This window comes from Eurypyga helias, unplaced genomic scaffold, assembly GCF_000690775.1.
Source record: "Eurypyga helias isolate BGI_N326 unplaced genomic scaffold, ASM69077v1 scaffold17221, whole genome shotgun sequence".
NCBI lineage: Eukaryota > Metazoa > Chordata > Aves > Eurypygiformes > Eurypygidae > Eurypyga > Eurypyga helias.
In genome coordinates, this window is record NW_010233015.1 from 1 (window position 1) to 24,427 (window position 24,427).

Genomic DNA, 24,427 nt, shown 5'->3' on the forward strand with positions numbered 1-24,427 from the left:
CAAGGCAGGGAAGGGCCCGCGCACCGCCCCTCCGCCTCGGGCAGCCGCCTCAAACCCGTCCTGTGCTTGGAGATGGAGCGAAGGCGGCAGCTTCCCGCCTGCACTGAGCCCCACGCTGGGGGGAAACACCCCATGCTGTTTCCCTTTCTGCCCCTGGACTCTGCTCTGGTGAGACCCCACCTGGAGTGCTGCGTCCAGCTGTGGAACCCCCAAAATCAGAAGGATATAGACCAATTGGAGTGAGTCCAGAGGAGGCCATGAAGATGGTCAGAGGTCTGGAGCCCCTCTGCTCTGGGGACAGGCTGAGAGAGTTGGGCTTGTTCAGCCTGGAGAAGAGAAGGCTCCAGGGGGACCCTATCACAGCCTACCTGAAGGGGCTGGGCTACAAGTGGGAGAGGACTTTTTACAAGGGCCTGTAGTGACAGGACAAGGGCTAACGGGTATAAATTGAAATCAGGGAGGTTTAGATTAGATATCAGGAAGAAATTCTTCACAGAGAGGGTGGTGAGGCACTGGGACAGGTTGCCCAGAGAAGCTGTGGATGCCCCATCCCTGGGAGTGTCCAAGGCCAGGCTGGATGAGGCTTGGAGCATCCCGGGCTATGGAAGGTGTCCCTGCCCATGGCAGGGGGGTTGGAACTAGATGATCTTTAAGGTCCCTTCCAACCCAAACCATTCTGTGATTCTATGATTCCTTTCCGGCAACTCCCAGGAATTGGGAGCAGTTCCCAAGCTATTGGCAGTTGGAAGGAACCTGGGGGGTGAAGCCACGGGATTTCCTCAAGACCACCGTGAGCTTCAGATGAACAGGTAACAGCGTCCTACAGAAATCTTAAAAACAGCCTCGCGACGAGTAGGGGCAGCGCGGAAACGTCCCTCCAAACCTCACGTGCCGTGACACCCCGACCCTCGCCGGAGCCCTCTCTGCCAAAACGTGCGCTGCCAGCGTGGCCCGGACGCAAGCCGCCTCCGCAAACATCTAACAGCGGCTGAGGCAGCAGAAAGAAGCTGCCATTTAATTCAGCCGGGCAAGGTTTACATCCGAGGTCTGTGGAAAGGAAGCCGATTTTCCACGCGGGATACGTGAGCCAGAACAGGTGAGGCCAGCAGTCAGAGACCAGCACCAGGAAATGCCTCCCAAAACCGTTTTCCGCGATTCATAGGGGATACTCAATTTATTTCAGTGTTCACCATGCACCTGAACTGCGCCTGGTTTAACACACAAACGCACCGCCGCGTTTTCCCCTCCACCTTTGCTGCTTTCTGAAGCGCCCAAGCCACCCGAGCGTCCGCATCACAATCCAGCACTAGTCAGAGCCAGCCCGCCACCCAACAGGACATGCGGCCGGACACTGATCTTCCAAGAGAAGAAAGAAAAAAACAGCCTTGTACTCCCCAGCTTTTCCCTAGGCACAGCTTTTCCGACACGCAGCCGATGCGGGCCTCGGGGCTCCTTGGGAACGAGGTGAATGCTGGGTGAACGCCAGTCTCCCAACAGGCACCGTGGGTTTCCGTCGCGGGGGAATACACTTACTGAGAGCGATACACGGCCTCTGAGGAACGGGGCAAACCTACTCTAAGAGGGAGAGTCATTCAGAGCCTTCACGAGCACGCTTCGGCTTAAAGCATCTCTGCCTTCTCCCTTAATTAGCTTGTGCCTCATAAAAACCCAAGTCAGATCGTTCACCGACATGGAAATCCTCAGGAAATTCCCAGGCCTGCACACCACAACCAATTCTTCACTCCTCAGAATCAAATGTAACCCTTCTGGTGACCTAGCACTTTGAATTTTGCTTTCCAGCACTGCAGCAGAAGCAATCTTACGACTTTATTGCTTTCTCCTGACTCCCCCCGGCCCCGAGCAGCTGTAGTAATGTGAAACAGTATGGAGTAGCATTAACTCATCAAAGAATCCAGCCACTTCCAACTGCCCTTAAAATAAAGAAGTAAAACATAAAAACCCTGAACGGCAAAACGAAGAGAAAACCCCCTTCCATGCACACGCAGTCAGAGCAGGGAGGTGGCAGGATGCATCAGAGCCCCAGCGTGGCACGAAAAGGAGGAAGGTGGGAGTAAGGAGCGTGAGGAGGTGTTACTCGTTAGCTGTAGCTGGTTGTTTACTTGGCTCTTGGTCTGTGAAACATTAGTCACAAGTGGGTTTGGACAAAGGATTTATATTTCAAGGGAGAGTGTAGGCAGGTATTGGGGGGAGGAGAAGCTGTCAGACTTCCTTTACAGGTCAGGAGTAAGGAGGTAAGAGCGCGAGCCACACTTCAGTCTCTGGTGGGTTATCTCTGTTACGGGGTCTCACTAAGGTGTCCGCAGCAATTCTGACAGACGTGGGTAACTCACAAACATCTGTAACAATGCAGTACAGCACAAAGCGACGCTTAAGCCGGCAGGGAAAGCGATGCGTAACGTCGTTTCTTCAAGTCCTAAAACCTCCCTTTTTGGTTTTTTGCCTTAGCATCATGGAAACGACACAGTTCAGTCGCAGCGCAGAGGCCTTTTCCTTCAACAGCAACCCTCTGGCAACGGCACCGCGGTTTTCTGAGCACGCACTCTCCGCTAGCTCCGTTTCAGTTTTGCTCCAGGCTACGCAAGACGAGCTTCCCGACCACGGATAAAGCAGTCATTACAGGGTTTGGTCTTGGGCATTGCCAGCATCATTTAGCAACTCTTCCCAGGTACTGCTGGAGGCCTCGAGTCAGGGATCAAAAGCTACACTGTGGTACAGCTTATCAAAATGGCTAAAACCGAGTTACAAAAGAAAAAGGAAACATTTTCTTGTAGGGCAACGCTATTCGCATTATTAGTACCAATAGTCCAAAGCACATCAACCAAACTTCAAAACAAACAGGACCACGGCCTTTAAAGCATCACAGATCATGAAAAATTTCAACTCAATTCTCCAGAAAGCTAAAAATTGTGAGTAAAAAGAAAAGACCACTTAATGAGAAAGCACCCTCAGCAGAACTCGATACACTGCTATAACGAAGCATGAAAAATCCATTGGGAAAAGGTACCTGCGCAGTGCCCAGAGCAGCACTGGAGACACCCCATCAGCCTGCACCACTCGCTGCACAGGACAGTGCTTTAACGGGAGAGACACACTCCAGAGCGAAAGTGAGAGCAGAACTGAAATTCAGCAGAGATTCCTACAGAGCCAAAGCTAGCCTCACCCTCCCTTTCCAGCCCTGACGGGCACGACATAAAACAGCAAGACGGGTGGGAAAGCACGCACAGTTAGCGCTCCCTTACCTGGCAGTGGCTGCAGTGCCTTTTCAATAGAAGGCAACGGGTCCTTTCTGAGAGGTCGATTTAACGAGGTGTCTTGTGCGCTGAAGAGTCCAGGGCTGTCAGTTAATTTTTTACGTCCATTGGTGCTGGCAGAGTTGGAGACTCTGCAGCTGCCTATTGCACTTGTGAAAAGGTTCGTGTGTTCGTCGTTGCTGGCTGGCTCAGAGCTGGGAGTAAAGCCCCCCAGGGACAGACCAGGCGAATTTTCTGAACAGTCTATCTGCAGCGGTGTCTGCAATCCCAGTGCTAAGGAATTCGAGTCTGAAGGCTCTCTCCTGACCCACTGTTCCTCTCTGCTGAGCAAACCCTTTGAAGGGGAGAGGTGCGGACAAGACATGTGACATCTGTGTTTCTCTTTGTGTTTGTACCTCTCACCAACAGCCTCCTTCCCAAATCTGTAGCGCTTCAAGGACTCCAGAACTGTTCTAGAAGAGCTATTAGCCGTTATAGTGTCCATGGAAACCTGTGGTTGTTCAGAGGAACGATGCTCTCTGTGTTTATGGCGATGCCTGTGCTTATGTTCGAGCATCCAGCCATAAGCCATTTCGGGGGGAACACTGGGATATGTGCTCATGGACAAGAGCGGAGTCCTGCTTGTTGTGAGGAATGCCTCCTGGCGTAAAAGTTTATGCTTCTTCTTGTGATACTTGGTGGGGTTGAGAAGCAAATGGCCTGTATGCATGTAGGAAGGTGGTGGCAGGGGGGTAGTAAAAGAAGGAGAAGGTGGAGGAGGATAAAGAGTTGGAGGGTACCTTCCATAATAACCTAAGCCTATGGGAGCAGCCGCAAGGGGAGAAGGAGAGTAAGGCATGCCGTAGGAGGGATAGAACCCGGTACTGGAGAGAGGGAAGCCCAGGCTATGCATAAAAGGCATTTCTGCCATAGCCTCCCGCATTTTTGGAGGCCTGCCTCTCTTCTTCTTTAGATCGGGTTTTCTAATGTAGTGCAAAGGATCTAAAGGGAAGGTAGGATGGGTATAGAAACTATTGAAATTTATCCTAAAAATGGTAGGCAGCAAATCCCGGGGTATAAAATGGTGACTCCTGTGGGTTATTCTAATTTCACTCAATCGACTTATTAATTCTTCTAGTTCGGCAAGGAAATCTGGGTCCTGCCTACCTCGAAGCTGAGGGTACTTCTTTTTCCTTTTTCGCTTCTGCCTCTTCATCTTGTCGTAACTAAGGTAGTCGTGACTGCGGCGCTTACACTTGTGTTTATGCTTTTCTTTCAGACTGCTTAAAACGGTGGAAGTTTCGGGCGGAATAAGGGAAACGTGATCAAACGAATGCCTTTTCTTCTTCTGCCCACAGAACTTCTCCGCTCTGTCTGAAGTACTGTTATTGTCTGTGCCTATTCCACTGTCGCTGGGGATTGTCTCATCGCTGTGAGACTCACTCACTGGGGAAGGAGTGGCTTCTTTCAGCGATGTCAGCTCGCTCAAGTGAGAAGGAGAGTTTGGCAAGAGCGTAGGTGGAGATAATCTCCTCCTTCCCTTGGCAGCTTTCTTCATCGCAAGTGTCTGAACAACACTTCCTTGCCTGGAGTGTATGTGTAAATACGGCACCGAGCTGGGCTCGATGAATCCTGCGTCGCTGCTGACGGGGCTCTGTCCCCCGCTCGCTGCGGGCGACTGGGAGCAAACTGGAGAGGGAAGAATCTCAGAGCTGCTGGCGGCTGAAGGCAGCAAGTGGGGAAGGACTTGTCCGAGTGACGTTCCCGGCGCTTGCGGAGCAGACTTCTCCAGAACCGTCAGGCTGGCAGAGCTGCTGGTTAAAATACCGTTCAGGACAGCTTTCGGTTTCCTCCCTCTCCTTTTTCCTATGTAAATGGTTCCTTTCTTGCTGACATTTATTTGCTGGCCTAACTTTGAACCAAAAGTGGCAGCAAGAGTTGACACTGTGTTGTGGAGTTTGGATTGCACTTTCCCTTTGTTATTTGGTTCCACTGTACTAGACAGAATCTGATTCAAAAGTTTCTTTCGCTTCAGAGTCTTCATTTTATTTATTTTTCGAATAATTGTTTTCATTAGCTGTCCATTATTTCTCTTGGCAACTTTTCTGTCTGAGTCTACTTCCAAATCAGTCATGCTACAAATATTAGGTTTTTGGACTTCTTCTGGCCCTCGGAGCTGGTCCTTCCTCTCAAAAAAATCCCCACCTCGATGTTGATCGCCTTCAGACTCTATCTTGCTTGAGCTCTCTGTTCCAACGAAGGGTGCCACAGAAAGAATAGGGGGCTTCATTTTAATTGACGACCTGATCTGCCTTTTAGGTCTCCCTCTCTTTTTAGGAAAAGGTTGTCCCGATAAGCTCTGCTTTAGGGAGGGAATTTCTACCTCAGGCTGCAAAATCGGAGGCTCCTGCTCTTCTTTTGACTGCACCGAAAAGACTTTCGATGCTGGGATCTTTAGGGTTCTTTTGGGAGGACCTTCGAGCTCTGGCATCTCCTTGGATTTAGGTCTTCCTCTTTTGGGTTTATACATGTCAGGTAGGAAATCATCTGACATACACAAACTGGAAGGTTGTTTGTGAGTACTGTAGAACTTCTGAGCCTGCTTGTCAGTCTCAGCTAACAGAGCAAGGGACTGCCCGTTAGCTTCATTCAGTTTTGGCAACTGATGTTTGACAAATTCATGCTCCATAAATGAAGACGATCCTATGTTTTTCAAGAATTTGGCCTGCTCCAAATTACTGCTGGATAGTGCACTGTACGAAATGTTTTTAAAAAGCTCCGACCTTTCTAGTTCTAGACCCTTCGGAGGTCGACACGCATTTCTTGACACCACTTTAGTCCACCGTGGTTTCCTTCCTTTCCTTTTCTTTAAAGGTTTTGACTGCTGCGTAGTGCTCAGATTTTTTGCCCCTTGGCAGGATTTATCCGATGCAGCTATTGCACCAATCTTTAGGAACTGCTTGCTACTAAACAAGCTTGTAAAACTCACGACTGAAGGGGTGACAGTAGCATGAATGCTTGTTTCAGCTGCCAAAATAGGCTTTTTCCCTGTAGCAGGGCTGGTTCTTGACGTTTCTACGTAAGTAGCTTTTGAATCATTTAAATCTTTATCAGCACCTTTAAAATCAGTGCTCAGAGTATGGTTCAACGTTCTGTTTATGTTCAGAAGTGTGCTGTCAGAAGAAAACTGAGTTTTGCCAATCTGATCTGAAATACCTTCCAAGAGATCTGCTGTGGAACTTAAATGCAGGGAGTTAGATGCTAACGGTGAAGATGTGGTTGAGAGGCTCCTGTTTAAGGTGGTAACAGACACTGTGGGCGAAGGCGACGGGAGGTTTCCCTCTCCTACTGCACTAAATGGGGACTTTGCAGTCGATACGTCTGAAGCACCTCCTGTTCTGAAGTCTGGTGAAGTGCAATATACCGGAGGCTGCTTCTCATGCTTAGATGTTTCATAAATCCCTTTTTCACTGGTTGAGTAGCTGTCCTGTGGAACACAGATTCCTTCACTGAACATCTCTTTGCCCACGTCAGCAATTTCTTTCCGAATTGAAAATTTTTCCAAGATACTTTCTTTATTCTGTCTCATAACATGCTTCTCAAATGTTTTGCTAGTAGCATTTTCCTTCAGTAAATCTGTAGTCTCATGGCTTTCAAGGCTACTGAGGTTTGAACTGGAAGGAAGCTTAAAGGGCTCTGAGGCAGGCACAAGAGAGTCTGCCTTCAGGGTTCCAGAGTCCTTGTTAGCCAGACCTACTGGAGTGCCGATTCCTGCCGGCTTCTTTCCAGAGTCCTTGCTAACCAGTCCCACCGGACTGCTAATTCCTGGCATCTTCCTCCCAGAGTCCTTGTTAACTGGTCCCATTGGGCTGCCAATCCCTGGTGTCTTCCTCCCAGAGTCTTTGTTAGTCAGAACCGTTGTATTGCCAGTCCCTGGCATCTTTCTCCCAGTATCCTTGTTAACCAGACCTGTAGGACTATTTATTCCCAACAACTTCTTCCCAGCATCCTTATTAATCAACCCTGCTGGAGTGCCAATGCCTACTGGCTTCTTGACAGATTCCTTATTAGTCAATCCAGTTGGAGTGCTGATACCTGGAAGTTTCCTCCCAACATCTTTGCTGATTAATCCAACCGCAGAGCTGGTCACCGGCTGTTTCTTTCCAGAGTCCTTGTTAACTAACCCAGTCGGAGTGCTGATCCCTGGCAGCCTCTTTCCAGAGTCCTTGTTAACCAATCCAATTAAAGGGCCAATCCCTTGTGGCTTCTTCCCAGAGTCCTTGTTAACCAATATGGCTGCACTACCCATCCCTAATGGCTTCTTCCCTGAGTCCTTGTTGACCAATCCAACAACAATACCAGATCCTGGCAATTTCTTTACTAAATCTTTATTAACTAACCCACTTGCAGTTATGGTTCCTGGTAGCTTCTTCCCAGAGTCTTTAACCAAACCAGACACAGTTCCATTTCCAGGCTTCTTCTGCTTTGTTTTGGAAGACTTTGAGGGAGGACAAGTTGCAATAAGCTGAGCCAATTTTTCCGTGACAGTTGTTGCTCCATTCATTTGTGTTCTATCCTTTAAGTCAGAATTATGGCTACCGATAAGAGTCGGAGGAGATGACTTTATATAATCTGTCATTTCAGAGTGCAAGGGGGGAACTTTCTTAGGTAAAGGATTTGTTTCTACTCGTATACCTTCTTCCACATGTAATTCAACTGTTGCGACTTCTCCAGCTTTCTTGTACGACTTTGAAGGGTCCTAGAAGTTAACAATAAAAAAAATCTTTAGGAACAGAGCACTCTCGAGTTACGCAGTATGTGTCTTTTATGCTGAGATGATGAATACCTGCTTTTGATAACAGCGTAACTGTATAAACACACACTTCACAAGCCCGTTAATTTTAAAGCAAATACATTTCAGGAGACACGTTGAGGCTGATGTTAATGAAACCCAAATTCGCTCCCAGTCCTCAAATGTAACCGTTTAATTTGTCCCCCGATTCTAAATATTCTCCAAAAATACTGTTCATGTTCATTAAAAAACATGAACAATACTGTACTGGGCTAACTATTTACAGTACGAGCACTTGAAGACCTCACATGCTACGGGGCAGCAGCCGAGCAACGCGCCGCGAGGGCAGGCGCTGTGCAAACCTGTCCACGCGCTGCTCGATCGGTGTTTCTCAGTCTTGTCCCATGATGCCCTCGACCACTGCAGTAACAGTTCTCCTACTATCAGCAGACTGCTGAGTGATAAAATAAATTCAAATTACTCTGTTGTTTGTATGGGTTGGACACACTCACCCCACAGCACTCAAGGAATATATGAAACTTGCAAAGTTTTCAGTCCTGATCTAACGAAATTTTAAAGTTATTCTGTAAAGGTTAAAAAAAGATGTGCAATACCAATCACCTTGATAAATCCTATTAAGAACATCCCAATAAATTTTGGAAGGACATTATTCTTTACATACAGCTCCATGGGATACTTTCACTCCAAGCAGGGCCCAAGAACAGAAGACTGATCCCTTGTGAGATAGCTACATATACACTCAATTTGAAAACATTCTGGGATCTACTGTCTCAAACATTAAATAAAGAGTGAAAAGCATCAATGCCACACCTATTCATCCCACTGCAGTGAAGACGAAGACGACAGTTGCATGGTACTTACTGCACTTGATTGCAGTCGCCATTGGATTGATCACATTCGTGGTTGGCCAGTATCTAATTACGCTGAAGAAAGATAAAGCTGGGATTCCTCTGAAACCCTTTGATAAACAGCAAACTTTGGTGCTGATACCACAAGGAATTTGCTCAGTAAGCTACACCAGTGTGGCTTAAACAGAAGGCTGCGAGCTGGATTGCGCCTGACAGTCTCCCAGAGATGGGAAGTAGCTGCTTGGACAACGGGCTGCCTGAGCTGCCAGAGCCTTGCAGCACACAGCGACACGCTCCACATCCCGAGCCGCCTTCCTGCCGGGATGCAGCAAGAGATGTGCTGCTTTCTGCCCACGTACAGGCCTGGCACGTACACGGAGACCACTGAGTCAGCATGGCATGTGACTACTCCGAACATGGAATCCAGGCACTTCAGCCAACACTCCTGGACATACCTGGGGCAGACTGTGAGCGCTGGAGACCTTAACTAAACAGCCCTAGAGCAGTCTTCCTGATCACCCTGCATGGCACCTTCAGAGCTACATCCTCTCTTCTACAGCCTTATATTTTGAAAAGAACTTTGGAACAAAATGTTAGTCTTCTCTGTTCAGTGGACTTAAAACACATTGGAAAAATTCCCCTAAATACTGACGCGGGAATTCAAATCTTCCCGTGCCTGCTGAGCCACCCGGGCATACACCCTCTTCTCTCTCCTGTACGCTCTGCTGCCCTGGGTGGGATCTCCTGTTGCCATCCCATACTCTACCATCTCTGGGTACGAATGCCTCTCGTCAGGCTTCACCTTTTCCCAACCTCTGTTTCCAAACAAAGAGCTTGGAAGTTTTGTTAGATATTTAAATAAAATAAATAAATGAGAAAACCCTTCCGAACACAAGCTTTGATCTAAGCAAGATGCCAGGATTTTGAAAACATGACTTTAGCATCAAACAACGATTCTTTGAAAGCTGAGGGCATTCGCCCTGGAAAGCTTCTCTCTCATCTAGGGTGAGTGAATTTTCCACGCACAGGGAAAATGATTTCAAAGAACCTTAAAAACAAAACAAGAAGCTTCTTTTGAGATGACAGACATGAAGTCAAACAAAGTTTGTAATCTTTTCAGAATTTTCAAAACCAAAAAATTCATAGAATCATGGGATGGTTTGGGTGGGAAGGGGCCTTAAACACTCCCCAGCCCCACCCCCTGCCATGGGCAGGGACCCCTTCCATAGCCCAGGTTGCTCCAAGCCTCATCCAGCCTGGCCTTGGGCACTCCCAGGGATGGGGCATCCACAGCTTCTCTGGGCAACCTGTCCCAGTGCTCCCCACCCTCTGCGGGAAGAATTCCTTCCTGATGTCCCATCTCCATCTCCCTCTTTCCGTTCAAACCTGTCACCCCTTGTCCTGTCACTCCCTGCCTTTGGGAAAAGCCCCCCCCTCCAACTGTATATGGGAGATTATTTTCTTTTTTTAATAATCCATATGATTAACAGAATCAATTTATTTTTTGGGGGTGGTGGTGTGTTTTTTTTAAGGAAAAAAATTCACCTGATAACAGTTAATAGAGGCATCTTGATCAAAACAGCTAACTTTCTTCAGGAAGGCTGCACTAACCTGGCTGCTGCAGTAGCTGAAAAAACATATAAAAACCCCCAAGAAGCATCGAGGCAGAGTTCCTTTTGCAATTCTGTATTACTAAAACTCTCAAATTTTCTGTTAAAGTGAATGTGAGGCAGTGCTGTCACTGAGGAGTATCGTACAGGAAGAGTAAGACTACGGTAAACAGATGCTGAAAATGAAACTTAAGTAGGGCACAGCCATGATGTTCAGCAATAACAGGGGCATCTTCTGTATGGAGGCAACAGCGGGAGACAAGAACCCGAACACACTGCTCATCTACTGAGGAGGTGAAGCAAATCTCTCAGCTGAAGCCAGCATCAGGACAACCACGGCCTAAGGGGTGGCATACCCCAAGGGTGAGTATTTCAGAGAAAGTGATCTACAAGCTAGTGAACAGAGACTCCCCACGTCTCTGCCCAGCCTCGATCCCGGCCTGTTTCACCATCAAAACCCCTGTTTCAGTGAACTGCTCAGTTTCACGAGCAGTTAGGCTGACTGCCCTGCCAGCCCACCGGGTATCACGGAAACACGGATACGGCACTGCTCAAACTTCTCCTCCCGGGGAGGGTGGCCCCGAGCAGCGGTTGGGGTCGGACGTCCCGCAGCCCGCGGCAGCGGTGGCACACAGCCCACCCGCCGTGCCGGTTACTGGTGTAAAGCTGCGGTGCAGAAGCGACTGTGCTCTACGGAGAGGAGTTTGGCGTTCAGCCCAGCTTTTCTGCGGCAGCTGCAACCTTCTGTAAATCATGCCTGAGCGTCACACTTCAGGAACTTCCCCCCAGCTCAGCCACCCTCACACTCGCAAAAGCGTGGAGCTGGGAGGCAGGGAGCAGCCATGACACCTCCGACTGCACTGGAGGCAAAACCGGCGCCACGCTTTCCTGAAATAACTCCCACTGCACAACCATTAGGTGGGAAGGAGAGATCTGGAGGGCAAACATGTCACCGGGCGCCTTCAGCGAGTACAGCACCCGGAAGCTTCAGGCGCAGCCTGTCGCGTACCTAGCCTGTCGCTGTGCTCCCGGGGCTGGACGCTGGCCTTGGGTGCGGAGCGTTTAGCGTTTCAGTCGGGGTTCCATGGAGCAGAGCACCCGACCTCGCTGTCTGACTGGAACCAATGCACAGTTTGATGTCAGAGAAAGCGTAAAGCCAGCTTTTAGTGAAGATAGTTTTGTGAGGGCTGCTAGAAATCACTCGCAGGAATTAAAAACCCCAAAACCACCTCCCCAAAAACCCTCACATCCTCTAAGGGCAGCCCTACACGTCTGCAGACACACACATCTTCAGGCTTGGTCACTGATGCCTTTACGTGGCAGCACACACCGACTGTGCCACATAAAGGCTGGGAGGGTTGGGGGGTTCAGCCTGGAGAAGGGAAGCTCCAGGGAAACCTTAAAGCCCCTTCCAGTGCCTGGTGGGTCTACAAGACAGCTGGGGGGGGCTTTTCCCAAGGGCAGGGAGTGGCAGGACAAGGGGCAATGGGTTTGAATGGGAAGAGGGAGATGGAGATGGGACATCAGGAAGGAATTCTGCCCGCAGAGGGTGGGGAGCACTGGGACAGGTTGCCCAGAGAAGCTGGGGATGCCCCATCCCTGGGAGTGTCCAAGGCCCGGCTGGATGAGGCTTGGAGCAACCTGGGCTATGGAAGGGGTCCCTGCCCACGGCAGGGAGGTGGGAACTAGATGATCTTTAAGGTCCCTTCCAACCCAAACCGCTCTATGATTCTATGACAAAAGTCTAAAACAGTTTTCTTAGGATTAAATGCAATTTCAGTCAAGAGTTGTAGACCTACTACGTTATTCTGGCTTTCAGATGGAAGGTTGCATCCAGGTGCAAAGCCATTACAAAGGTCCATATTACATTACATTAAAGATCACCTTATGCTTTAAAACCCAAAGCATTTATTCCTGTGCAATCTTTAGCTACAACTACCTGGCTAAAACTTTACCCAACAGAAGAACCCGAAGGAATTACATAAAACAGGTACGTTTTCATAAAACCGCTATTATTGTTAATTTTGCACTGAGCTGTATTTAAAATCTTAAATCTCTTCTGTGGGCACAGGATTTCTAGACTTGCATCATTAATTCGAAGAATAAAAACTCCAGGTTATTTTGATATACAGTTTTAACAGGTTATCATCAATCCTTCTGAAGAATCACAGGAGTCGCTGGCAGCGCTGTGGCATCAACATCTACACCAGCTCCCCAAGTACTGAGTGCAAGCCTTTGCTGTTTATTTTTCACCAAGACTTTATTATCTTTTCTAAAAGCAAGATTTATGTAACTTCAGGGGAAAAAAGGGCTTAGTGTAAGCTGTCTAAGGAAAAAAACTTATGTCCCAGATCCTGCAGAAAATATTCTTGAGCTACTCGAAAACAAAATGCTTTGTTGCTTTTTTGCTTGAAAATCTTCAGTGAGTGGCTGTGATTTCATCAGCACTTTCCTGCAGAGCTTCCCCACACAAGCAAGGGCAGTAGAAGCAGAGTACTGCGCTCAGCAGTTTTACAAAGGAATAAGGGGATGGAGCAAAAGGGCACGTTCCAACTTGCTTCACCGTTCTACCATGATTCCTTTAGAACTGCAGCAGACTGTTACGGTCCCCTCGTGCCTTCCCGCTTCCTCAGACTTCAGTAGCGCAGTTTGTCTGTCGCTGGCGGCACGTACCCTGCACGCGCAGGGAAACCACTCGCACGCTTCTCGTGCTACAACGAACAAGCCACGACTCTATTTCCGTCCGAAGCTCAACTTGTCAGCTTGGCAAAGGAGCACGAGCCACACAGCAATGCCTGTCTCTCCCAGGACACTTTGCCGAGAGAAGGAAATCCAGGTTTCGCAGTCAGTGTCAAAAGCACACTGAACGCTGTTTTGCTATTACTGTCACCTCCAATTTGGTTCCTCAACACCTGGGAACCGCAGGCATTTCCAAGCCTCTCTTTCCTGTTCCAGGATTTCCTTTTCTGAAGACTATTAGCATTTGTTGTTTACACATTTCTGAAGGACAAGTTGTAAATAAACTGTTTACCCTAACTCATCTTTCAGCATGGAGGTAAACCCTCTGCCAAGACAACCGAAGACGCTGCCCAGGTTTTGGGGGCCCTTTTAGAGCGAGCTTAAGCAGCACGGCTGTCACAGACGGGAGCGCAAAGTATTCTCCTACTCTTTGGTTCTACACCGATACTCCCAGGGAAGATTCCCACTACCTCCCTTTGTGCCTCGGTGGTTAACTGATTATACTGCGGGTGCAAAGTTTCCATGCAAGTTCCTTAGTCCCCCTTTAGATGGAGAGAAACTTCAGTTTCACAGCTCCAAGTATGGCTCCACCTCGCTCCGAATCCGTCACCTATTGACTCTTGTCCTTCTCCCCATCGAACGGAAAGATTAAGGGATCGCTTTCCTTTTCTGAGGCGTAATTCGCAGTGCTAAAACTTACTTTATTTCATTGCAGTAAGGAAAAAAACTCTCTTGGGTATCACGTTCAGAACATGCAGCGGCTTTAAAGCACGCTTACCGCTTGTTTCTGGAAAGACACTTTTAAATCACACTTGTTAGAAGCCAGCAGGATGTTGTAAACCGTCATTTCAAGGAATGACGGGATGGTTCGGGTTGGAAGGGACCTTAAAGATCATCTAGTTCCATCCCCCCTCCCATGGGCAGGGACACCTTCCAATTTCTAACCACCAAAGTGCCAGAACGGCAGCGGGAAACCCAGAGTTAAACCGTTTCAGTGCCATCTGAGAGCGCGCGCACAGAGTATTGAAAGAGAACCATCGTTAGTCAGGGGTGTCAAGCTGCTTTAAGTAACGCAAATTTAATGCGATAGATGAGCGCTTCTCTACACTACACCTTTGGGCTGTTCACCAGACAAGGAGCAGAATACCTTCACTTAGAATATCAGGAATTAAAAAGTGATAGGGTATCAATGATACACGTTAGTAAGTATTATGGATTTTATATAGGAGTATACTTGTTTCCCAACATTCTAATTTCCATCTGAAATAGAATGGATGTCTTGACGAAAACTCCCGTATATAAACAAAGATGGCAAGGATGAGGAGTCCATGCTGTCACCACCGGAGCTTAAATATTAATTATTTGCCCTGGTAAAAATTCCCAGGGCACGATCCCTTGATGCAATGGGAGAGTCTCCACTCTTAATGGCTTTCTTGGCTAGAAAGACTTTTTCAGTTGCAAGTGCCACCTCAGGTCAGACACCAAGAGAGGCCGACGGCTGGATATCCCAGACTGGCCAAACACTCCTCGTGATGTACTCGTTAAAAAGATTTGAAAAGGGAAAAAGAGGCACCAGTGCAATGACAAATTGCAATCAACTCTTCCAAACTTTTTCAAGATGAAGTTAGAGAAATCATTAGAAAGAAGCAGCTTGTTCTGAAATGGAAGAGTGTAAAGTAAAGGCCACAGCCAAAGTGTTAAGTTACATAATGTACCACTTGAGAATTGCTGGTTTGATAGGGTGACGAAAAATGCCTTTCTGTTTACAGTGGAGGATAAAAACCCCAAGGCAGTTGCATGGCAGAGTCTGGAAAAAGCAGTAACATAGAGCAAACTCATTCTTTCGGGGCATCATTTGTTATTTCTCTTTGAAGTTCTCCTGGAGGAAGAGGATCTTAAGTCTGGGTATGCCAGGGGAAAGAAAAGGTTTGGGTATGTCAGACAGGCATCATCCCAAATAAGGGAATTCTCCTTCCCGGTGGGTAGGCTCTACCTTGCAAGGTACGGCAGGGCGGATTTATGCCGGAAGCCTTATGAATAGACACAGGCTAGAAATGAAAACCCCTCAGCCTTGGGAGCCTTTGGAACAGGAGGCCCATGAAAAGACAACCCACGGGACGGAAGGGCTCCACTTCCAGGGACCCGTATGCTGCTGCATCGCCTGACGCTGCGGAGCGGAACCAGGCTACAGGAGGGACGTGCTGGTAAACTGGGAGAGAGAAACACGTGCTTGTAAGGGAGGACATACAGGTGCCAGAGAAACAGGAGCGTCGGGGAGAACTTCAGCTCTCCGTCAGCAGGCACATACGAAGGGCAGGCGCGTTACGGAGGGTATACGCTAACGTTTTGTTAGGTAGCAAGACTTGAAAGTGCACTGGGAAAAGGAGCACGCTGTAACATAACGCTTCTAAAACTGAGTATCTATGCACCTACATCTACAATTCTTGCCACTTATCCTATTTTCCCTATCTGTTACTGCTGCTCTTACTTGTTACGTCACGCAGATTACAAACCCAAGACATCCTCAAGGCAGGGCTATCTCCTTACACCTGGAAAATACCTGGCACGTCTCTCGAGCCCCTGCACAGTCTCGCATTGGGCTGTTCTCTAACACATCTGGAAAAGTATTTTTTACTTTTCAGACACTGCTCGACAAGTTCCTCGCAGAGTGTCAGCTAGGACAGCAAAACCAATGGTTCCAGCAGGGAGGAAAAACGTACCAGTCCACATACTGGAGACAAGCGCAGCAAATACACAGCCCCAGCTAAACAGAGACACAAGACACCCCACTTTTTTCCTACACAAGAGACTAAAAATTCCACTATTACTTTCAGAAATTGACCTAGGATGTTCACTCCAGGTTAACACGAGATTTAGCTTTCCCTGCTGTTACAAACCCAAGTTGGCAAGCTGTGAAAGAGCACGAGCGGTTTTTTCCGGTTGATGGAAATGAAATCAAACCATTTCTAACTTCAGAATCTTCAATACCAGAGGTTACATGGAAAACCAGCAGAACATGAACATGCCAAGGTGCCAGAAACTTTAAAATACAGCTTAAATTTACTGTAACTTGCCAAACACTCCACAGACACACCACTCACTTGTTTTGAAGGGCAGTGCTCGTTCTTCTCATCTGTCATCCTCCCACTCTTCGGTGCCCTTCTGGGCTGCTTGATGCTGGTTTTTATAGCGGGCCGGCACACATAATTCTCCAGGTTCTTGGGAGGCTTCTTCGTTCGCTTTGCTTGCAGACCGATCTTCAGCTTCAAGTTTCCCTCTGAAAAGTTTGTTTCTTTCACCGAGAACTGTTGCTGTGCATCACTCAGAGCCTCACTCTTCCCGTTCTCCGTACTGCTCCCCTCCCGATTCTTCTTCTTACCGTCGTCTTCCTCCTTGGTGCAACTTTCCAGCTCTGCTTCTCCTTTGCCTACCAACGTGCCAGTGTTTACTACAGAGGGGCTTTTCCCAGAAAACCCTTCAGAATCAGAACCCAAGCCTAACATAGCAGTACTCCGAGGGTCCATCACAGGCGGAATATATGCCTTCGGGTAATTTTAGGGAAGATTTACAGAGATATGTTCCGCAGAGGATCTGTTCTACTACTAGCAGCCAGCATCTTTTACTCTGAAGAAGAAAAAGAAAGAAGTGCATTTTAATTTTCTAGCAGAATCGAAATGAATAGTAAAAACAATGAGAAAGCAACCAATCCTGTTTCCGATATGCACAATTATGGCGTTGAAGTTTCAAAACACCAACCCCCGCTGTGACCTACGACAAAATACAATTTATCTGTAAAACCACTTTTAGACGACAGGTGCAAATGGAAAGCATGTGACTATTATGATTTCCAGGTCATCCACAGGCCACTTCAGTGATGGTCAAGGCTTTCAGTACTGACCATCAAAATAACTTTTCCCCTTTAAAAGCAGAGCCCAGCTACTCCTGGCACTGCAACTCTCAGTCTGGACCCACAGAGGCAGTCGCATCTAAGGAATGATGCACGCAATGACACCTCTGAGCAGTCACCCAAAACCCACAGACAATCTGATTTTAACCATCTGTGCCGTGGGGAAAGTTGAGCTTAACCCAAGTACGCACTGGTTTCCACATATGCCACAAAAGCTGCTTTTTGGTTGAGGACTTTCTACAATTCGGAAAGAAGGGGAAAACAGAAGGAAAAATTTTAAGCCAGCCCATCAGACAACCCCACCAAATACACACACACACACAGAGTCGTACTTCCTGGAGCAGGGAACAGGGAAGTCCACCCTCCTACCACCAGAGGCACTGCTACCTGTATGTAATTTGGCAGCCCAGAAGGCCAACCGTATCCTGGGCTGTATCCAGAGAAGTGTGGCCAGGGGGGCGAGGGAGGAGATTCTGCCCCTGTACTCTGCTCTGGTGAGACCCCACCTGGAGTGCTGCGTCCAGCTGTGGAGCTCCCAATATCAGAAGGATATTGACCACTGGAGCGAGTCCAGAGGAGGCCACGAAGATGATCAGAGGGCTGGAGCACCTCTCCTATGACGAAAGGCTGCGAGAACTGGGCTTGTTCAGCCTGGAGAAGAGGAGGCTCCGAGGAGACCTCATTGCAGCTTTCCAGTATCTGAAGGGGGCCTACAAGGGGACTGGGAGAGGACTTTTTACAAGGGCCTGTAGTGATAGGACAAGGGGGAATGGGTATAAATTGAAATCAGCGAGGTTTAGATTAGATGTCAGGAAGAAATTCTTCACAGAGAGGGTGGTGAGGCACTGGGACAGGTTGCCCAGAGATGTTGTGGATGGCCCATCCCTGGATGTCTTCAAGGCCAGGCTGGATGTGGCTTGGAGCAACCTGGTCTAGTGCAAGGTGTCCCTGCCCATGGCAGGGGAGTTGGAACTAGATGATCTTTAAGGTCCCTTCCAACCCTAACCATTCTATGATTCTATGATTCTAATTAACCTACTCAGCCTAAGATACTGGAAGGAACCTTTTCATCTTCACTGCTGCAAGAACTAAAGCAAAAGTGGATTCGAGCCAACCTGCTAAAGCAAGGGTTTCAGATCCCTGGCTGGCAGCTACTTGCACACAGAGCACCACTGAACCATACGCTGCTGTTTCCCCCATGGACAAAGAATGGAGAAAATTAGCGTGCCCCGTTGTACCGCCCAGAAGGAATCTGTGGAAGACACAGATACGGTGTGTCTGTGACTGCCCAAGAGGGCGAATCACAGGTGACAGAGGAGAAGTAAACACACGCGTTTCCATATGGCCAGATATTTAGAGTATGACATGAGAGAAAGGACACAAGTAACGTTGACAGAGCTGGGGACCTGCAAACCAGCAACAGAAAGGACTCTGTGCCTAGGATGAAGGAACTCCTGGTGCGCTGTGACCGTCACAGGGACGCACGCCGTCCCAGCAGCGTACTGAAAATTATCAGGTCTTTCTGACACTGCCATGGCAACACATCGTCCACGTGCCCATCTACCCTGTGCGTGTGGCACACCCACTCACGCCGGATCAAACCCTACTCAGCCTCAGCAGCTCGGCAAAGAAGTTCCCCCTTCCCAAGTTCCAGGAGCCAAACCGGAACAATCCAGGTGGACGTATTTGTTGTAGAGGTATTTTAAGCAGAAAAGTGTTTAAATAATATCTTAATCATTGAAATATCTTAATCATTTTGTCAGAAGCAGGTCTGAAAAAATATCAACACAGTGAGAAGAGCATCACTGGCACTACAGCAGGATGATTTTCTGCTCAATTATTAATGCCGTATTGTAATGAATGCTATGGAAGGATTTCAACGGTTTCCGTGAACTTCAAAATGAGTTTCAATGGCTTGAAAAGGGTTTCAACGAGCTCAGCAATTATCTGTGACATCTGGCCTCCTGGCAGGTCAGCACATGCATACCCCGGCCCACCAGCACATGGCAGGTCCCAAAGCCATATGCCTCTTGTCCAGACAGTAATTACAAAACCAGCAGTGAGGAGGCGGTATTTTGAGGTAGCTCAGTAAACACAAGCAGTGTATGAAAAGGGGGAAATAAGGAATGTGAAAGGCGATACTGGGAGAGGACGAAGACAACTGCAGCGGACACAGGTCGAAAGGCAGATGCCAGCGTTAGTGGGGACAGAACTGCTGCTGCCAGCACAAAACGCCAGTCATGGGGCTTCGCTGGCTGCGTCCGCAGGGAAAGCAAACTTCTCTTCACACGTTGGCTGCACGTCATTAAAAGGGATTTCTACCTGCAGCTATGACTTTTCAACTGAGGACAGCCTGAAAAACCAAAAATGGTATTATTACTCAGATGACCAGAGGCAATTAGGTACAGAACTCCATTTTACAGCTGCAAGGAACGGGTAGAGCAGCGCAGCAGGGGGCTAGAAAGTGAGTGACAGTTCCCGCTTCAACCTGCAGTCCATAAGGATACACCACGTCACTGAGAATGGGCTTTTTCTTACATGCACAGAGCAAAACCGGCCAGTGGCGCAATAATTCTAAGCTAATGCATGAATTTTTATTATTCAAGACAAGGTGTGAGCTCTACAGGCCGTCACGCCACTCTCAAACCTTACTCCACGCTCACACAGAATGGGTGACTATCCCAGAAACAATGTCAGAGCCGAGGACTCTCACACACGAGCAGGCCATTGCACAGAGGAATTAGTGGCTAAATAAACAGACAACAAAAATGCTAATCCTGGACTTAATCATCATTTTGCCTCCATCGCTGTGATCTTCTGACTCGCCAGTTACCCCACCCTGGTTCACAGCAAACATGTCTGCCAATCAGGTCTCCTTCTTACCCGAGCAGGTCTCCCCTCTTGGAACCCCAAGAATGCTTTTTCTTCCCCACCTCATAAACTTGGAGCTTCCCGTCATTCTGTTCACGGTGTGCGTGACTGTACCTTGGTTCTTCCCCTCGTTATTTCTAAGCAGCACCACCGCTCCCCCGTGCCGCTCTCCACTCTTCGCACACCCCGCTTCGCTCCAGCCGACGAGATCCGCGCCACCCTGCCTGCAGGTCGCGCCTCAGAATCTCCCTGCGGATGTCAACGCAGCCCAGCGACGCTGCCGCAGCTCCGAGGCTGCTCCAACACTTCCCTGAGCTCACCCTGAGAACTCGAATGACGCGGTGCTCTGAAGACCTAACACTGGCATGGGGGTAAACGTGGGAGAAGGTACGCATCCGTGTCTTCGCTTGCCGCGCTTGTTCCGTCAAGTTGCAAATCTTGGTTTTACTTATACTATAGGCTTCTTCGGGTCGGAAAAATAGACTATGGGCCTGCAAAGTACCTGCTTCCCTGGCACTGATCCCTGAAAGAGATCTCTGCATGTCTCCACTACAAGGACCTGTCCAGGAAAAGCACTACACCCATCTGGTGTGCCCATTAAAATTCAAAGGAAATTAAAGCAGGGGAGCCTGATTGCCCATGCCCACAGTTAAGCACTTTCCAAGCTTGCACACCCTCGTTTAACCACGCTGCTTTGTAACGTCGAAGACTGCAAAGTACCGCTATAACCAAGCGGCATGTCACCCTACACCAGGCCAAAAACTCGGCTCAGCAGTTCCCATCCCACGGCTCGCATTTTGCAGCCCCACAGCAGGTCTTTCCAAAGCAACATCAACATTTTTGATTCGAAGGCTTCTCTTGGATGAAAGAAACTGCCACTCCCCAGGGGACTCTATGCCAAGACCTGTTCCACATTCTGCAACGACTTCCAGCCACGGGATCTTTGGCTAACGTCAATTTTGCTAGATTAAGAATCATTCAGTAACAAATCTCCACACAGCCTCAGCCATTACAGCCAAGACATGTCCTAAGCATCTCCCTGCGAAGTAAAACACGACCTGCCAGTCTCTCATCCCGCAGATTCTGCACATCTCAAGTCCCTCCTGTAGTTGTTCTTCCCCAAAAAGATGAACTGGGAAGCCCTTTAACATCTGTTTTGACATGTGCTACCTAGAACTAAGCCGTGTTCGCTAACGGCACAGACAGTTTTAATACCTCTGCCTCACTCCTATCCCCCCGCTGACACACCCAAAGCCCTTCTGGCCCATCATCTGCCAAGACTGCTGTTCTTCTGATCCCCTGCTTTTCCAGAAAAAACTGCCAAGGGTTGACTTCCACTGTCAGCTCCCAGATATGTGTGTGTCCCCCCAGCCCCCTTAGCAATACTGAGTGGCTTTTTTAATTCCTCTGCCCAATTTATCAAGTCACCTTCATCTCTGCTACTGCTGCTGTTGACAAAAACATCCTGTGATCTTCTGTTTGGAAGGTGGGTGTTTTTCATTTGGTTCTTTCCAAATCGGGCTTGTTCAGCCTGGGGAAGAGGAGGCTCTGGGGAGACCTTATAGCCCCTTCCAGTACCTGAAGGGACTACAAGGAAGCTGGGGGGGACTCTTTCCAAGGGCCTGTAGTGACAGGACAAGGGGTAACGGGTTTAAATGGAAAGAGGGAGATGGAGATGGGCCATCAGGAAGGAATTCTTCCCGCAGAGGGTGGGGAGCATTGGGACAGGTTCCCAGAGAAGCTGTGGATGCCCCATCCCTGGGAGTGTCCAAGGCCAGGCTGGATGAGGCTTGGAGCAACCTGGGCTATGGAAGGTGTCCCTGCCCATGGCAGGGGGGTTGGAACTCGATGGTCTTTAAGGTCCCTTCCACCTCAAACCATTCCATGATTCTTTCCACAGCTTCAGCTCCAGGGAACATTAAAAAAAAAAATCAGCTGAGTGTCTGAAATCCCTGCGCGTTACTAGTAACTCTACAGCCTCCCACAATTCCTTCTCATACTCCTTGTTTTCTTTCTTCTGCCACAAGACAGCTACTACGCTCAGAATTTCCTCCTCAGAGGGAGAACGAAGCGCGCCATCAACACCCCACATCTCCCCGGCAGCAAGGCAGACCGCTGGGGGTCACGGAACCGGCATTCCGAGGGCCTTGGGTCACCCCTGCGAGGATTTGCTACAGGTTTGGAGACGGAGACACCGTCAGAACCGGAGCTGCTGTCTGTGCTGAGGTGGCAACAGGAGGCGTTACAGACAGGCTGGGTCAGGTGCAGTTCTGATGGCTGCAGAATAGCCGAGTACCTGCCTCCTCAAGCAGAATCGTCCACGGCAGCGCCCATGGCAGGGACAGGATGGGCCACGTGTGGGGAGAGCACGTGGCAGAGGAGGAAGGCAGCGGGCAGGCATGATGATGCTTCCTGAGTATGCTCCAGTGGGACGAAAACTTTGGGAGTAGGTAAAATGTTTCTTCTGATTTAACCTCACTTTTTCCGATACCGTGCCTTAACTGAGAAGTTTCGAAGCACTAGATCGAATTTTGATTTGCCCGATAACGCCGTGGTTTCACTATTCACATGCAAATCAATACGAAATCACGGAACGCTGCATGGAAAGGTTCATTCAGCCCTGCGCTTAGTCCCAGCATCAGCCGCTGCCGACGGCCTGTGGAAAAGTATGGGAAGACGCAACACGTGCTGTGGTGATTCCACTGAAATGTTCTCCCAGGCTCTACATCTGTGGCTCGGGAACTTCCCGAGAGGTACGCTTCTGCCCGACGCCTTTCAGTGGGTTTCTGGAACGCAACCCGCGGTTACTCACCCCCACCCAGCGAAGGGCGACGTAAGGGACGTCGCAAACGAGCGCGTCACCTTCAACTCCCGACGTGACGCGCAGGCAACTCCCTGTGCTTCTCCCAAAACCACCCCAGCGCCGGGGTGGCCGTGCACACCACCAGCCGTGTGACCGCCGCAGGGCATCAGGAACAAATACAGATTCTGCTTTCAGAGCATCATCACCCTAGACCCGCACACCAGGTCTGGGTTTCCTTTTTGAAAGCTGTGAGGTGAAAACGCACCGCACCACCGGCGTGAGGAAACGTGGCCGCTACGGCAGGAGCCCACCTGTTGCCAACAGCGGCACAAATTCCCTTTTTCCTTAAAAAAAAAAAAAAGCCAACAATCCATATGACAGCAATACCTATTGAAAAATAACTGTGATTCAGTGGCTGTATGTGCTATTCCCATTTTTCACCTGTGAACACGGTGTTATACTTTACAGCAACAAGCCTGTCCCTCGCACCAAGTGTTTAAACTGGTTTTCCTATCCTAAAGGACACTTAAACTTCTGAAAACAAGCTGCTGCTTTCTGTAAATTACGACTCTCATCATTTTACTGTTCATTATCACTCAAACATTAAGTGCTTTTCACCCGACTGCTGACTGCCTGCAGCAATCAGATGTAACTGAAGCCCAAAAAGAAGCTGTGGTACTTCTGTCTTTAGAACCACGACATATATAAACCCCCTCAAAATAAAAAAAAATCATTAAAAAAGCCCCGTCTCATGCCCTTATACAGCTCAGAAAAGCTACTGAAGCTTTCATTTTTGAGTAAGAATGCTTCTTAAGACCTCAAGTTGGCAGACAGATGATGATTTTAGAGCCCATCTCTACCCATATGTTCAACCAGCTGCTGGAACATCCCCGCTCGCGCAGAGGCAGAAGCACCGCGGACGGTCTCATGGTCCTCCAGGATGACCACGTGGAACACAAGTCTTTCAGGATTCACCCCAAAAAACGCCACAAACTCCCACAGTTCCCGGAAATCGTTGCCTTTGCAGGTGCAACCTACGCTAACGCAAGGAAGACAACCCAAGTAAACAACGGGAGACGCAGAAAAGGTACAATGCTCTGGAAGCTGAAAACACCGTGTGTTCAAACGTACGGACGCAGGGCCGCAGACGGTCACCGCACACCTATCCTGCAGGCCCTGCTTCCCAAAACCGTCCTGGAAAGCCAGCGCAAGAACCCACTGTCTCAAGCTTCCCTTAGCGGCTCCCGACAACACACAACTACCAGGAGAGCGAATGCGTGTCCTGAGGCCATCTGATGGAAACCCACATTCCAAGTTGCTTCTAGCCCTCTGCTAAGTAATTAGCAGGGTGAAGGAACCACAGAGCAAGGGGGGAAAAGAGGGGTGAGAGAGCCTATCCAGTAGAAAGGACAGCAGCACATCTTCTGGTCTGAGGGATGGGTAAGGGTACCTTAGCCTCACCCATCAAATCCCGAATTACCCACCACAAAGCAAAACTGGGATTAAAAAAAATCAAGAAAAGGTGCAATTTCAGAAGTATGATTTTGATTTTGGGGAGGGAGGAAAGCAGGAAAGGCTACAAGCC

The 24,427-nt window shown here is 48.8% G+C and overlaps 1 protein-coding gene across 1 annotated transcript; it reads right to left on the reverse strand.

Moving 5' to 3' along the window:
* Positions 1-3,260: 3,260 nt before the first annotated feature.
* ASH1L (ash1 (absent, small, or homeotic)-like (Drosophila)) lies at positions 3,261-16,846 on the reverse strand (the record flags this gene model as incomplete). Its single annotated transcript, XM_010161607.1, has 2 exons — positions 16,363-16,846; positions 3,261-8,010 (listed from the first exon to the last, which is right to left on the reverse strand). Coding segments are annotated over exons 1-2 (5,173 nt in total), but the record flags the coding sequence as incomplete, so codon positions are not given.
* Between the last annotated feature and the right edge of the window lie 7,581 nt (positions 16,847-24,427).